The 14,711-nt window shown below is 35.3% G+C and overlaps 3 protein-coding genes across 4 annotated transcripts in view; all 3 read right to left on the minus strand.

The window, feature by feature from the left end:
- The window catches only part of LOC128157705 (uncharacterized), a 35,210-nt gene extending 34,949 nt beyond the window's left edge, over positions 1–261 (minus strand). Inside the window, 1 exon segment of the mRNA XM_052820299.1 lies at positions 8–261. Coding sequence (XP_052676259.1) covers positions 8–86 — 79 coding nt within the window. The 5' untranslated portion in view covers positions 87–261.
- Positions 262–4,699: 4,438 nt separating this feature from the next.
- On the minus strand, positions 4,700–6,629 carry LOC128161270 (elongation factor Tu-like). The gene is made up of 2 exons (XM_052824522.1): positions 6,140–6,629; positions 4,700–5,849 (listed from the first exon to the last, which is right to left on the minus strand). The coding sequence occupies exons 1-2, from the start codon at positions 6,591–6,593 to the stop codon at positions 4,858–4,860; spliced, it is 1,446 nt and encodes a 481-aa protein (XP_052680482.1). The 5' UTR covers positions 6,594–6,629; the 3' UTR covers positions 4,700–4,857.
- A 1,197-nt stretch (positions 6,630–7,826) lies between these two features.
- On the minus strand, positions 7,827–14,473 carry LOC128157960 (paired box protein Pax-6-like). Of its 2 annotated transcripts, none has more exons than XM_052820633.1 (5): positions 14,364–14,473; positions 9,314–10,392; positions 8,972–9,189; positions 8,635–8,718; positions 7,827–8,461 (listed from the first exon to the last, which is right to left on the minus strand). In XM_052820633.1, the coding sequence occupies exons 2-5, from the start codon at positions 10,302–10,304 to the stop codon at positions 8,135–8,137; spliced, it is 1,620 nt and encodes a 539-aa protein (XP_052676593.1). In that variant the 5' UTR covers positions 10,305–10,392; positions 14,364–14,473; the 3' UTR covers positions 7,827–8,134. The 2 variants fall into 2 exon arrangements, with proteins under 2 accessions (XP_052676593.1, XP_052676594.1); XM_052820634.1 differs by having other exon boundaries at positions 9,314–10,410; positions 14,364–14,462.
- Positions 14,474–14,711: the final 238 nt, after the last annotated feature.

A 14,711-nucleotide genomic window follows, 5' to 3' on the forward strand; every position in this document is an offset into this window, starting at 1 on the left:
CCTTTACCCGGTTGTTCCTTGTCCGATACGATATAACAAAATCCAATATAAAAAAGTTCCAAAATCAGGAGAACCGCCAAATTCATCCTCCCGGCGACTTCCTCCCGGCGACTCTGGCTGTAAAGTCTAAACTAGCGACCAAGCAGAGTACAAACAGCACGTCCCGTACAATCTATTGATTTTCCAAATTACTGTTCCATTACGCTTAACATTCTTCAGCGTTGAACCAACTCTTGATCATTGACGCTGATGAAGGCAGCTAAATTTTAGTTCATAATGAGTTTGACATTATGTTGAAATTCTACAAAGTAGAACATAAAATTACAATTCATATCTATATTTATAATGTGCCTTTAATTAACCTTGCTTCATAGTGAACAAATTGTTCTATATATCTATGTGTAAAATGTACAGGAAAACAACAATTAATTCAAATAAATACATGTAAATGAAATGAATCAAAGTCTGTGTTTGTAACAACGAGTCATTGTAAAGGGGTTATTAAGGAAAAATTATTCGATACATTTTGAATCAAAGTAATATGTATATTAATCTCGATACAGATGATTGTGAGAACAGTGCTTGTATTCATACTAGACTCGTACTACACTTCAGCGACAATAAACTTTACACTAAGTTAAAAGTTCATTGCCAGATATAGTATGAGTAATAATTTTTCTGCTGAAACACTGATCGTCTACCTATAAAAACACCTTTTGTTTAATATACAGAAACACAAAAGATCAGCACAAACTAAAAAGGACCTATCATATATGTATGGGTAACTATTATTTAAGCTCTAGATCTCTCGCGCACACAAAAAATTAACAACATCAACATAACATTTTGACAGCCATGTGTCAACGCACTTTGAAATATTGAACTTTTATAAAATCAAAGTGCGTTAATTAAGTGTCTCCATGATAAAAATGAAGGTGTACTCTCATATAACGCACTCTGAAAACTTTTTTTTTCAAAGTGGACGGACTTGGTCTAATATTAAACACACTTCGTTTTTTTTCAAAGTGTTTTTAATTTTACATAATTATGCATAAATGTCAAAGAAACATGCATGTACATGTATAACTAGAGAAGTTGGCAAAACCTTGTTGCGAAACTGCATCATTACATGTAATTAAACATTGATATTTGAATTATCTTCATCATTCTAATAACTGATCATTAAAACCGCCCATGCAGGAATTAGAAATCCACAATATTTTAAATATTTGATGAAAAAAAAAACCCTGATTGACTGGAGTGGAATAACTTTACAGCATACGAAGTACAATAACGAAATTAACTAAGTATGCGTATATCGTATTTTGTTGGCGTTTAAAACATTTTTGTTGAAAACGTTCGCCGTGCTTTATTTCGGCATAGTATGTTAACGCTATATAAACCCTCTGTATACTAGGCGAAAATAGATGAGTATTGAATATATAGAGATAAATTGACAGGAGGTATAATAATAGAAATTATAACAATCTCTCCAAGCAATCGGAACATCCCTCGGCCTTTTCCGTCAAGTCGAATTGACGGAAAAGGCCTAGCGATACTAGATGAAAGTTTTAAGTGAAGATTTTTTAAAAAATCATAAAAAGGATCTATTGCAAATAACAATATAATTCACCTATAGGGGAGACGGATTTCCCGAAAAAAAAATCACTTTTAAAAATCCATTTTTTGGGGGGGGGGGGGGGGGGTTATTTTCTATCGTACATATTTCTAAAATTTTCGAATTTTCATTTCAACCTATCATATTGATCTTGTAATTTTAATTATTATTGATCTTCAAAATTGGCTAAAGCAGAATTTTCTTTGTAAATTGGTATATTTTTGCATGAATTTTTGCCTAGATATCATTCAGAAGCGGCCTGTCCCTAAAAAAAAATCTTATATATTTTGATAGATATGCACATTTGCTCTTTGAATTAAAGATATCAATGGAAAGAATTCAACTTCACTACATATAAAAGCAATCAACCGGAACTATTATAATACACTAGTGTAAGCACGCTTTATTTAAGGAGAAGATTCATTCACTCTGTGTTACTTGAGACAGGTGCCACGTAAAAAAATCATGCCGGCCAAACACTGTTGCGTTTGCATTTCCAGAACATCTATAGGAAATAATACAATTGTGGGAGAAGTACTGCAAGTAGATACAGTTCGTTCTTTGCAAAAAATGCAGGAGGAAGGTTTATACATGTAGATTTAAAAATGGGGTGGGTCAGAGACTTTCAATAGTTGCTAATATATGAACGCATATAAAGAATATTTATCGTATTATAGAATGTAAACTATAAAAAAAAGTTTACTGGGTATGGCCTAAATTCAAGACGTGGAAGGGAAATTTATATGATTTTGTAAATACAGAAACCAATACCGGCCCTATAGGCCAAGTCTGTTGTTATACAGAAAATGTTCTTTTTAAAGCTAGAATGTATGATTTTATCTTTTCTAAATAATATTTGATAGCTTAAATGTCATATCTAACAAGATGCCCAGGGGCCACATCGCTCATCTGAGCAACAATTGCCTTAACTCTGATCAAATTAGCATTACAGTATGAAAATCAAAATATCTTGACAACAAAGTACAGTAGATTTTGCTCAAAAATTTTTAAAAATCTGCCGATTTCTATCCACATATTTTTATGGTAAATTTCTATCCACATATCTTATGGTAAATATCAAACCCCTTTTGTTGTTGTAGCTGTAAGAAGATTTTTCTGTATTCCTATATAACCCCCCCCCCCCCCCCCCATCCACTTTATGGCCCAACTTTTTTCTAGGAAATCATAGTTTGGTCAAATTTTAATCTGCACAACCCAAGTTTTCACACAAGTTACTGCTTTTTGGACTAAATACTTTCCCAGAATATTTTTAAAGATTTTCTCTATACATTCCTATGAAAAAATGCATCCCCCATTATGGCCCCGCCCAACCCACAGGGACCATGATTTAAAAAAAAATTTGAATCTAAACTATCTTAGGATAGTTCCCTCCAAATTGAGCTTTCCTGCCTAATAGTTTGTGAGAAGAAGATTTTACAAGATTTTCTCTATATATTCTTACGAAAAAATTCATCCCCCATTGTGGCCCCGCCCTACCCCTGGGGACCATGATTTAAACAAACTTGAATCAACACTATCTGAGGATGCTTCCACACAAGTTTAAGCTTTCCTGGCCTAATAGTTTTTAAGAAGAAGAATTTTAAGGATTTTCTCTATACATTCTTATGTAAAAATCCATCTTCCATTGAGGCTCCACCCTACCCCCGGGGACCATGATTTGAACAAACTTAAATCTACACTACCTTAGGATTCTTCCATACAAGTTACAGCTTTTCTGGCCAAATAGTTTTTGAGATGTTTTTCGAAAAATACCAACAAATTTTCAATAATTCTAAATTATCTCCCCTTTAAAGAGGGTGTGGTCCTTCATTTGAGCAAACTTCAGTCCCCTTCACCCAGTGATGCTTTGTGCCAAGTTTGATTGAAATCAGCGCAGTGGTTCTGGAGAAGAAGATTAAAATGTGAAAAGTTTACAACAACGCCGCCAACGCCAACGACGACAGACAACAGACAAATTTTGATCAGAAAAGCTCAATTGAGCTTTCAGCTCAGGTGAGCTAAAAATGAAGATAGATTGGATTGTTAATTTGTTGATCACCCAGCCTCCTTGATGTTACACGGAAGGTTTTTATTTGTTTATAGCAAATTCTGTGTGTGTGTATCAAGAATTACCGGTATCTCTCTGTGAAAATTGTCTTATCAATCCTAAACCCAGGGGAGACTAGTTAAGCAACACACATTTACTTGTTATCTTAATATATTCTCTATTTATCCGCTGTTCAAACAAAGGCTTTGTAATAATGAAGTTATTTGGTCACAGAATGCAGAATTATTATGTACATAATATGTAACTCATGCTTTTAGGGGATTTTTTAAACTACGTTAGGGAGTAGACAAAATCAGCGTTTCAAAGTATTCCTAACGTAAACTAATGTACAAATAAATGCAGAAAATGTGGCTGGACAGGGAATCTAACCAGGGGCCAAACATCACTAGTCTAGTGCTGTTACACTAACATACCCAGTCCAACAATGAATTCCAGACTCTTCCAACTCTAATGCCACTAATGGGACTTTGGTATTATGACATCTCCCCAAGCTGTAAGGGTTAGAAACAGGAGGTCTCGGGTTTATAGCCAGTAATAAGTTCATAAAGCTTTATTTAGTCCACTAATAACTTACAACCTAAATTTTTAGAAAATTAGAAGAAAAAATGAGCATTACTCATTTTACAACAACTGATAAACATGTTCGACAACTTATATTAATATCTTATGTTGGTACCGATGTTAGCGCGATGGGGTCACTGATGTGGAAGGAAACCAGAGTGCCCACAGAAATTTTACATACAACCACTGTCCATCACGGGGACTGAACTTGGGTCACAGCGATGAGAAGGAAGTGCATTGTCCACTGCGTTACTTGGACACCAAGTTAGAAGAGTATTTAGACAGTCAGCAGATCTTCACATATTTTCATTCATTTTCTTTTTTCTTAATATCCATCCTTAAGTTATTCTCTTTATCTTCATGATTTAAATTCCAATGGTAATTTAATGTAAACTACATGTACCTTAACAGCATTATTTTCAGTATAAAAAATCAAGACTTCGAGTCTAGCACTGAATTCATGGATGAATTTTATATAGACAAAATAGCAATCATACAATCAGTCACATCTACACAATGTACAAAAAATGCGGACCAAAGGTCATGTTCGTCTCTTCTAAAATACAATATATTTAAAGAAGTCCAAGATGAAAGTTTAATATTTAGACATTTAGCTGTTGGCTTTTTCAAGCTTCTTCTTAGCTTTTTTAGCTGATATAAGCTCTGCCTGCATGTCGTCAAAGTTGACCTCATCCATTATCTTTGTGACCACACCGTATCCCACAGTTACGCTCCCATCATTACCCCCTCCACGGATGGTGAACCTCTGCCCCTCCTTCAAACCCATCTTCTTCTGCATCTTAAGGTTCACTTTCGCATCCTCGCCTGGCATCACCATGTCTTTGTCGACCAGTTCAAAGTAAGTGTTCATGTTCCAAGTGTAGCTGAACACATTGGCGTAGAAGTTCTTCATGAAAGCTTTTGATCGACCACCTTCTTTTTCTGAGACAAAGAACACCTTAGCTTCGGCATGATTGTTCAAGGGGTAGGTGCCAGGTTTCACCACAAACACGCCTCTTTTAAGATCTTCCTTTTTCCCACCTTTGATCAAACATCCCACCTGGTCCCCGGCCTGGGCTTGCTCGAGAATTTGTCGATACATTTCAACTCCAATAATTTGGGCTTTGAACATTTTGTTGAATCCGATAACTTCACTTTCTTCGCCTTTCTTGATCACTCCAGTTTGCAGCTTTCCAGTGACTACTGTTCCTCTTCCCGTTATTGACATCACATGTTCCACAGGTAAAAAGAAGGGCTTGTCAAGATCTCTTGTTGGAACGGGCAGATAAAAATCACACTGCTCCAAGAGTTCTTTTATTCTCTCTTTTCCAAGCTCTGGGTTTTTGCCGTCAAGGGCACACAAGGCAGAGCCTTTTATGAATGGAGTATTGTCTGCATCAAAGCCATACTGGGCTAAAAGTTCTCTCACTTCCATCTCCACAAGTTCCAACATTTCTTCATCGGAAGCATCAGCTTTATTAATGAAAACCACCATTCTCTCAACCCCAATCTGCTTAGCAAGAAGGATGTGCTCTCTTGTTTGTGGCATCGCACCATCTGTTGCAGCAACCACTAGTATGCACCCATCCATCTGAGCAGTACCTGGTAGGAAAATAACAGATTATTTTGGAGTTTTCAGAACAATAATTGTAGTTGTAGGTGATAAAATACGAAATAAAACAACAACTCCGTTAAACAAAAGCTCTTTTTTTTCTTTTAAGTGGTCATTAAAACCAAAGATACATTTTGCAAATTTTAGAATTTAATTCGGGATCGATATTCCCCGTCTCCGAACAAATTCGGGCGGTTCCATGCCTTCTCCGTTTTTCTGTTATATAAACAACCAACTATCAATTTACATTATACTAACAAGATGAAATTCTTAAAATTACCTGTGATCATGTTTTTGATGTAGTCCTTGTGTCCGGGACAGTCAATATGACCATATTTTCTATTCTCTGTCTCGTAGGTCACGAGGGTCGAGTTTATTGTAATCCCTCTTTTCTTTTCTTCTGGGCTCGAGTCAATTTCCTCGTACCTCCTGGCTTGAGCCTGATTGGACTCGGACAAAATCTTGGTAATTGCAGCTGTTAATGTGGTCTTCCCGTGGTCAACATGTCCGATTGTCCCAATGTTCATCACAGGTTTGTCACGGACGTACACTGTCTTTCCACCGGCCTTGGTCGGGGGTCCAGCATTGCGATGATGGGACGTCGAAAACGATTTAACGTGGGTTGCACATACTTTTGCGAGGAAAGAGTTGTTCAAAGTAACCTGTCTCGACGAGAACTGGCGTAGAGCCGTGGATAGGGGCAACATTGTGGACATCATGGCTGTTGATTGCATAAAATGTGCGTTTTTCGTCTAGGTCACAAAAACGTTTCTAAAAATGAATTCGGTAAAATGGGTAACACGCATATCGCCGACGCGGTAAATGAAATCTTTAATATTCCACTTTTTTCAAATTTATCGTATTTTCTTGAAAAACGACATGATTTTTTTAAAAGTGGAGTTAAAGGACAACATAGATTGTATTTTCAAGCCTTAAATTGTTTATTTTTAATAATGGCGTTTAGGGGGGCGTGGTCACTATTTTGGTCTAACGTACATCATTTTCTCTTCTTTTTTTTTTAAATGCATGCTTACAATGCTACAGTATGGCATTTCTAACATGATTGTCAGTCGTTTTGTTATAAGCGAGATACAAAACAATATAAAAAAAAGTTCATGTCATGTATTTGTTTACACAATTTTAATCTTAAAGTTAAAATTCTAGTTTTAGACCTAAAATGATGTGACAAACGCTAGGAACAGTAAAATGGTTAATATGTTTGCTGCTTATCTTTTTTTTTGTAAATGTAAAAATTGGTGGAGTTAAACTGACACTGTCGTGTATTTAAAAATGTGAGGTTTTTTTCCCTGCTCAAGTTTCAGATATTGTTTTAGTTGCAAAACTCTTGATTATTGCAATATATGATATATAAATGTATTATGAACTAATGTTTACATGACAATTTAATTTAGGCTATTAAAAAACTATTTATAGATATGACAAACGTTACAAATGAATTTCAGATTTAAGGATAAAATTATTCCTTACGAATCACCTCAAAAGAAGTACCCGCCAATCACTTTTTCGAAATAAATCGAAATAAAATTGTAATTAATTGTAGAGCATAAAGAGATTGATATGGCAGCTAGTAAACTGCAAAGTATGTAAAGAGCAGCTGCAATAAAAAAATAAACTTGCTCCTCTGTGAATTTGTTTGTATATCAATCCTGCCCCAGTATCGTTGCAATATATTTTTTTTTTATCCCACTTTATGAAAATAAAAACTGTTAACAAACCATATAGTTTATGGCATTTATTTTGAATATATCTATATACTAGTGGCGATATTTTTCTATCGACACAGGGATCGTGCTATGCCTGTTAAAACAATTCTTTTAATCAATGAAGACCCTTTTGTACTTCGCACACGTATCAGTGTATTTTTGTGTGCAGGGGTAAATCACCGGTAAATCAAATCATTACGCCGAGTATAATATGAACTATACTGACAAGATACTGAAAAGTAGTAAGTTTTTGTAGATATTTAATACAGTATACAATTTTATTTACAATTCAGTGTAAAATATACAGTTTTTCATTCATGCGACGATATCAGATATAATATATAAGATGTAAAAAAATAATGATATAATAAAATATACAAAGCAAAAGCTCTTTTAGAATATAGCAGGTGTTTGTACATATCTACATATTTACACATAATAAGAATTCAGTGACGAAGAACAGGCGACTTAACTATTTTATTGACAAAATGGCGGGACAGAAAACGTGCTCATAAGATTAAAAAAATAAAGCACTCGCTTAAAATTCACAATCAGCTGTAGTAATACGGTGAAAACATTCCATAGGGGTACACTGGCATGTACTGGGGAAAGTGACCTCGTGTTTGGTGGGGTGGGGTCACTTGTGAGTTCTGTTTCGGACTCTGTGACGTAGTCGATGGTGAAGTGGGTGGACCAGGACGGACAAAATGGCCAGGAACCACCTGTGCGGGGGACATAGGCGGGGGCATCATGTGGCCCATGAACCCAAAGTTTGACATGGGCGACATCATCGGGGAGAAGCCCATGTAGCGGGGAACCTGGTGGGCGTTGTCGTTCATCCTCCGGCGCCAGCGGGCGCGCTTGTTTTGGAACCAGACCTAAAGTAAAGAAAGAATACCAATCAAACACCCTGACAATAAAATCAAAATACACATCCTTATTTTTCTGTACGACGTCTTGTTTTATGGTCTTATTTCAACTTCACGTTACTTGATTCTTTATAATAATGTATTGTGCTCACAAAGAGGGCAGTGAATACATTGTGAATTACCTTCAACTTATTTTCCGGAATGTCAAGTTCTTTTGAGAGCTGTTCCATTTTCTCAGCGTCTGGGTATGGATTTTCGTGAAATACCTAATCAGGAACAAGAGAAGTTTTTAACGAATGTATTCATTATGTGTTAGAATCCATTCTAAATTATAAAAAAAAAACATTCTATCTTTACATGTACGCTAACTTTCTGTTTTTTGATAGAAAATTAATGTATTATAATCTTTAAATGTTACAAAATTTTACATGAAGTTTTACATCGAATTGCATACAAGAATAAATCTTTGTACACTTTTTAAATGAGAATTAGAATACAAATATTTCTATACTGACTCACCTTCTCTAGAGTCTGCACCTGCAAAGGTGTGTAATTAGTCCTGGTCTTTTTGCGACAACCGTCTTCCGGGCTAATTGTGGAGGGTGATCCGGTGCTGCTATTGTCGGAAGGGGATGTCGACTTAGAAGACTTCAATGACGTCATAGAAACGTCACTGTCTTTACTTTCAACCGTGATACTCGTGTCTCTGGCATCGCTGATGACGTCAATTTCTGAATCTGAGATATGTCGACGCAATATTTGGTGTTAGTACATGTATGCATATGCTTACTTTAATTTACGCTGATAAAATTAAATTCCAGGAAATGTGAAATATAAATATCACAAATTTGAAATTTCTACCTTCATCACATGACCTGTCACATGACCTCTCAGAGTCGGTGGGTGAGGACAGCCGTCTCTGACAGGTCTGCTTCGCCCTGACCTTTGGTGTCTGGTAAGTCGACATGATTGGACTCTGCAGGCGACTGGGTGTCAGGAAGGTCGTCCCGTTTACCTGGGGCACCTGTTGGGAGTCCGGAGTCGGCAAGCTGTGATGAGGCGGGTGGTAAAAAGGTAGATAATATGGATAGTTATTGTAGAATTGAGCCTGGTTTGGAGATGGGTCAGGTGTTTTCCGGAGTTTTTCTGAATTGTCTAAATTTTCACTCCCTAATGACGGATATGGGTATACAGAAACGTCTGTCTTGTCTTTTTGTTCACTGTGTACCACTGATGCTGGCTGGTTTTGAATCATTTCAGTCCTTTGATTTTGGGTTGCTTCCCGGGGATCCGAAATTCGCCTTTTCTTGCAAGGTTGTTCCAGGTCAGATGAAAGGGATTGTTGTTCTCTGTTTGAGGTTTTATTTCCCGAAGATTCTTCTTCGCTTGTACTCGTATCACGGTAGAAGATTGGCACAATAGTCCCGCTTAAGTTGTTCACAGAATAAGAATGAGCATTTGACACGTGTTCGATTGAGTTTGTTTGGTTGTTCAACGCATGACCATTTTCTTGTTTCTGAACATTGCTTATTCTGCTTTCGTGGTGTGAAGCACGTGTATTATTGTTCGATGGAGTATATTTATAAGGTTGATGAGCACTATATACAAAGTCCCCGTTGCCTGAGACCCCCTGGGACAGGGGAAGATAACTCCCGTGAAGCTGAGGCGAGTCTTTCTGTGTAGTCACCACTGAATTGTTATTGTTCATCTCTGTCCCCCCGGGGACCACTGGACGGGGCCCCGCCGTAACTGCATGGCGAAAACTGTCTATGTGATCCAAGGTAAGTTGTGACGTCATATTTACAGGTGTTTTCGAAATGTCGGATATTGTCTTGTTTTCCGTGGCTAACATTGTCAATCCTTAGTTATTGCACGGATTCAGAAAAGCACATCACAATACGATGTACAGCTATTTCTTTCAGTCTTGCATCAAATCGCCACTAATAAAATATAAATTTCTGAAAATGAAATTAGCTATTCTATAATTTTGTTGGTGCATTTGCCATTCTGTTCATTTTATGCAATCTTTCATCTCTTATTTCTTTTAAAATAGTTCATTATTTATTAATACATATTTAATTGACACGTCAATGGATTGGGTAACACACAAAACCTATACATAAAACCCTCTACTAAATAACTGTTGTAAAAATATTTGTTACAAGTGCGTGTTTTATCATTTAGAATAAAAATACGATGTATCGTATGCATGTAACAGAAAGTTTTGAATAATTAAAAGTTTTCACAATTTAATAATTAAGGCCCCCATCTTAATATAGATGAAAAACTATAATAACAACTGTTAATTCATAAAATATACTGTCTTGTAGATAATATTAGAACAAATGAGTTATTTTAATCTTTTGAAAGATAGACTAAACTTTTAAACATCAGAAAACTGTTGCTGCTCATGTCTTACATGTTAAATTTTCACTTCCCTAAACATTTAAATCATCTATGCGGAGCAACACATCCAACATGACAATAATTGCATTAAAATATTCCCTTTTTCTTTTTTACAAAAAAAAAAATAAATAAATAATTTTGTTTTTCACAGGAACAGTCGCTAAAACAACAAAAATTCTTCTGTATAACTGTATAAATCATGATTTCGATTTAGTAAACAATTATGCCTTACTCGTAACTTTGCTGTAAATTGCTTTTGCTAAATTAAACGTCTGCCATAGTTGAAATTTAGGAACCATTATTATTTTAGAGTATCTTATGTATATTGAACTATTTTGATCGGTGTACATAAAACAGTTTAACAAATTTAAGGTCGAGGGACGAAGCGTCTGTTTTGTTACATACTTTCTTTTACAGCTGTTCGAGAAAAGAAATCTATTTGATCAACCTCGTGTTACCGTTTGTCGCTGTCAATTTCTTTCTTTTTTTTAAACCTTGTTCCACCTTGACCAGAATAAAGATCAACGCTACACATACATCGACTTAACTTATCGTTTTAAGGTGGCTCTATACAACACTTTTTGATGACGCAGTACGCAAAAAAAGTAAATCTGGAAGCATGCAATTCCGGTACTGGTTGATTTAAACTGAGGCGAATTGTGTGGGGACCACTCTTTTAAAAAATTTGTTAAATGAATCTCAATAGATTGAATTTCGTAATTGGAAAATTCATTACTTACAAGTAATGTGGTATGTGACACCTTCACAATGTGTCGTATTATTTATCGAAATAAACAATAAAACCAAGTATAATTTTTAAATAGTTTCTATCCCCTCATTGATATCATACAGCGTAGCGCAGTGGGTTGGTGGATTCTCTACAATCCTCTAGGTCGTGAGTTCGAATCCCATTGAGGTCAATAAAATTTTTAGCTTTCCAAAATTTTCTTAAACGTATTTTTTTTTGTTGAATACTGTGAAAGAAAATTCTAAACCGGTGAAAGTATTTCATTGAAAATCTTATATATTCACTTATATAGGCCCCTAATGAAATATGTATGTATTTATCATTCCAACATGATATCTAGGAAATTTTCTTCAACTGAGAAATAAAAAAGTCCCTAAAGTGTTTGGCCCTTATGACTAAGGAACGATAAATCTTACCTGAGGAACTTTCATACCAAATAAAATTTAAAATATTTTTTGTGTTTATTTGCAATGATTTTCATTCAATTTTTTTATGTCACATTTATTAAAATACACTTTCTCATAACATCAAGCAGCTATTTCAGATGATTTGTCAACAGAGTAAGAAAATATGAAAAATTATGTTTAAGGGAAATACTAAAAAAATTGCAATAATAACATTTTTGAATGTTAAGAAGTGTTATATTTTTTAAGGTGTCCGAAGGAAATATCTATCATATGACAAAAGATTTTCACTCAATTTGTTAATAGTTAACTCTTTAAAAATTCTTTTACAAAAACACTAAAAACATTAAAAAATTCTTTTGAAATACCTATAGTGTCCCTATCGTCATTTTAATATTTGATCATTTTATCTTTTGTGGTCTTCTATTGAAAATTGGAATAAACTGTGGGTGTATAGAGCCATCTTAAGCTTGGCGCGCGAAAGGCAAGTTTAACACAATTGCATATACGCTCAGATCGCTGCATGTTTGTACAGCACGTGCATTAAATCAGAGAGAATATGTACATCAAATATGTACATACATTAATTGCTGCTGCATGTATTCATTTTAGATTTATTTCTCTCAATTCTATTTGTCGGTCTGTGATTTTTGTCTCTCGAATTAAATCATAAGTATTAAACTAGATACGATCTCGTTACGAGTAACGAGTAGGTCTTCCGTTCAATTTTTAAACGATACGATTAAAATATCAATGGAATTTCAAACCCCCCCCCCCCCCTCCACTCCCTGATAATGTATACGATTGTCAATATCCTTTAAAAAAGTTATAGTTATCTATAATAGAGTTTGCGAGTTTCTTGCCCCCTAATTTAAGGGGCCAGCCCCTTTTTCTTGAATTCAGTCGAAGGGTATCATAAATTCTAACATTTTTTGTTCTTACACCTATTTAAAATTGTTGATCATTTTTGAGATACAAATGATTTAATATTTTAGGGGCCAGCCCCCTAGATCCTTAATGGGGACAGACATTGGTGTTTTGATTGATGGAATCAATTAGAATCATCAATACAGATATTTTCTCTTCTACAATGCTTAACAAAATATGTTTCCTTCTCTAGATATATTGCGTCAAAATATTAGTACTTTGGCCCCTAAAAACCCCTAATTACGAAATAAATGGGCGTGGCAATGATTCTTTCTGATAGATATTGTAATGATCAACAACTTTGCTTCTATAATGCATTACAAAATATGTATCGTTTTTAAGTTATCTGTAATAGAGTTTACGACAGTCTTGGCCCCTAAATAAAGGGACCAGCCCCTTTTTCATGAGTTCATTCGAAAGTTCTCATGGATAATGATATTTTTTATTCTTACACCCATCTAAAATTGTTGATAATGTTTGAGATACAAATGATTGAATATTTTAGGGGCCAGCCCTCTAGATCCTTAACGGGGACAGACATCGGTGTTTTGATTGATGGAATCGATTAAAATCATCAACGCAAGCATTTTCTTTCTACAAAGCTTAACAAAATATGTCTCCTTCTCTAGATATATTGCGTCAAAGTTTCAGTACTTTGGCCCCTAAAAATCTCTAATTACGTAATAAATGGGCGTGGCAATGATTTTTTCTAATAGATATTGGTACGATCAACAGCTTTGCTTTTATAATGCATTACAAAATCTTTATCGTTTTTAAGTTATTTGTAATAGAGTTTATGAGTGTCTTGGCCCCTAATTTAAGGGGCCAGCCCCTATTTCTTGATTTTGTTAAAAAGAACTTTTCATTATCTACCACTTTTGTTATATATGTCTTAACAAAATATTAACTGATAAAAAGATACAGATCAAAATGTATGAAATTTTTGATGCAAAATTCGTATCCAATTTTCGAGCCTAGGCGAGCTCAAAGAAATGGCGCCACTGGCGCAAAAAAAATACGTTCTGCACATCTTCAAACTATGGTCTACCTATCCTGAAAATTTCATATTTATATCTCTGATAGTCTCTGAGTTTATGTCTGCACAAAATGGGTCGTAAAAACTGACAAAATCGGCCGTAAATCGGAACCGGAAGTGACGATTTCAAAAATTCAAAAAACTTCTAGAATTATGACCACTGGCAATCATCTGTGAAAAAATTGTTGAAATCGGCCGAATAGTTTTCGAGATATCGCGTGCACAAAATTTGTGGAAAAAAATAATAATAATAATAATAAGAAACAGTACGAAAACAATAAGGTCTTCCGTTGGAAACGGAAGACCTTAACTAGCGATGTGTTCAAGTGATTTCCATCCATCATCACATTATTTAATGTAAAACTTATAAAAGATAAATCAAGAACTCACCTGAGAGGAATTTCAAACTCCTGCACCCTAGAGATTCCAATCTTCGAAGTGATAGTCACTGATAACCCTGTATTGAAGAATCAGGCAGTGCGCATGAGCCGGGTAGTTTTATACCCATTATCGGGGTCGCGTGCCACTCACGAGTCAATTCGGTCCTTTCAAAGGTGACACGCTCCAGAGATTCTCGCTGATTAGTTCTCAAGGAAAGTTCACTAAAATCTTGATTGATTCTGAAAAACTTTTGTCAAACAACTGGTTAGGGTAATTGTTCTGCATTGTTTGTGTAGTAACTCGTGTCGTTGTAAAGGAGGGTGTTCGATTAGATTTGACAAACTCTTAATGAGTTAT

The sequence above is a fragment of the Crassostrea angulata genome, chromosome 8 (assembly GCF_025612915.1).
Source record: "Crassostrea angulata isolate pt1a10 chromosome 8, ASM2561291v2, whole genome shotgun sequence".
NCBI classification, from domain to species: domain Eukaryota; kingdom Metazoa; phylum Mollusca; class Bivalvia; order Ostreida; family Ostreidae; genus Magallana; species Magallana angulata.

Coding starts and splice junctions, on each gene's coding strand:
- LOC128161270 (XM_052824522.1), bottom strand. CDS start 6,593: ATGCAATCAACAGCCATGATGTCCACAATGTTGCCCCTATCCACGGCT. Junction 5,850..6,139: donor CATCAAAAACATGATCACAG/GTAATTTTAAGA, acceptor TTTTCCTACCAG/GTACTGCTCAGATGGATGGG.
- LOC128157960 (XM_052820633.1), bottom strand. CDS start 10,304: ATGTTAGCCACGGAAAACAAGACAATATCCGACATTTCGAAAACACCT. Junction 9,190..9,313: donor TGACAGGTCATGTGATGAAG/GTAGAAATTTCA, acceptor GACATATCTCAG/ATTCAGAAATTGACGTCATC. Junction 8,462..8,634: donor TTCCGGAAAATAAGTTGAAG/GTAATTCACAAT, acceptor TCTTTACTTTAG/GTCTGGTTCCAAAACAAGCG.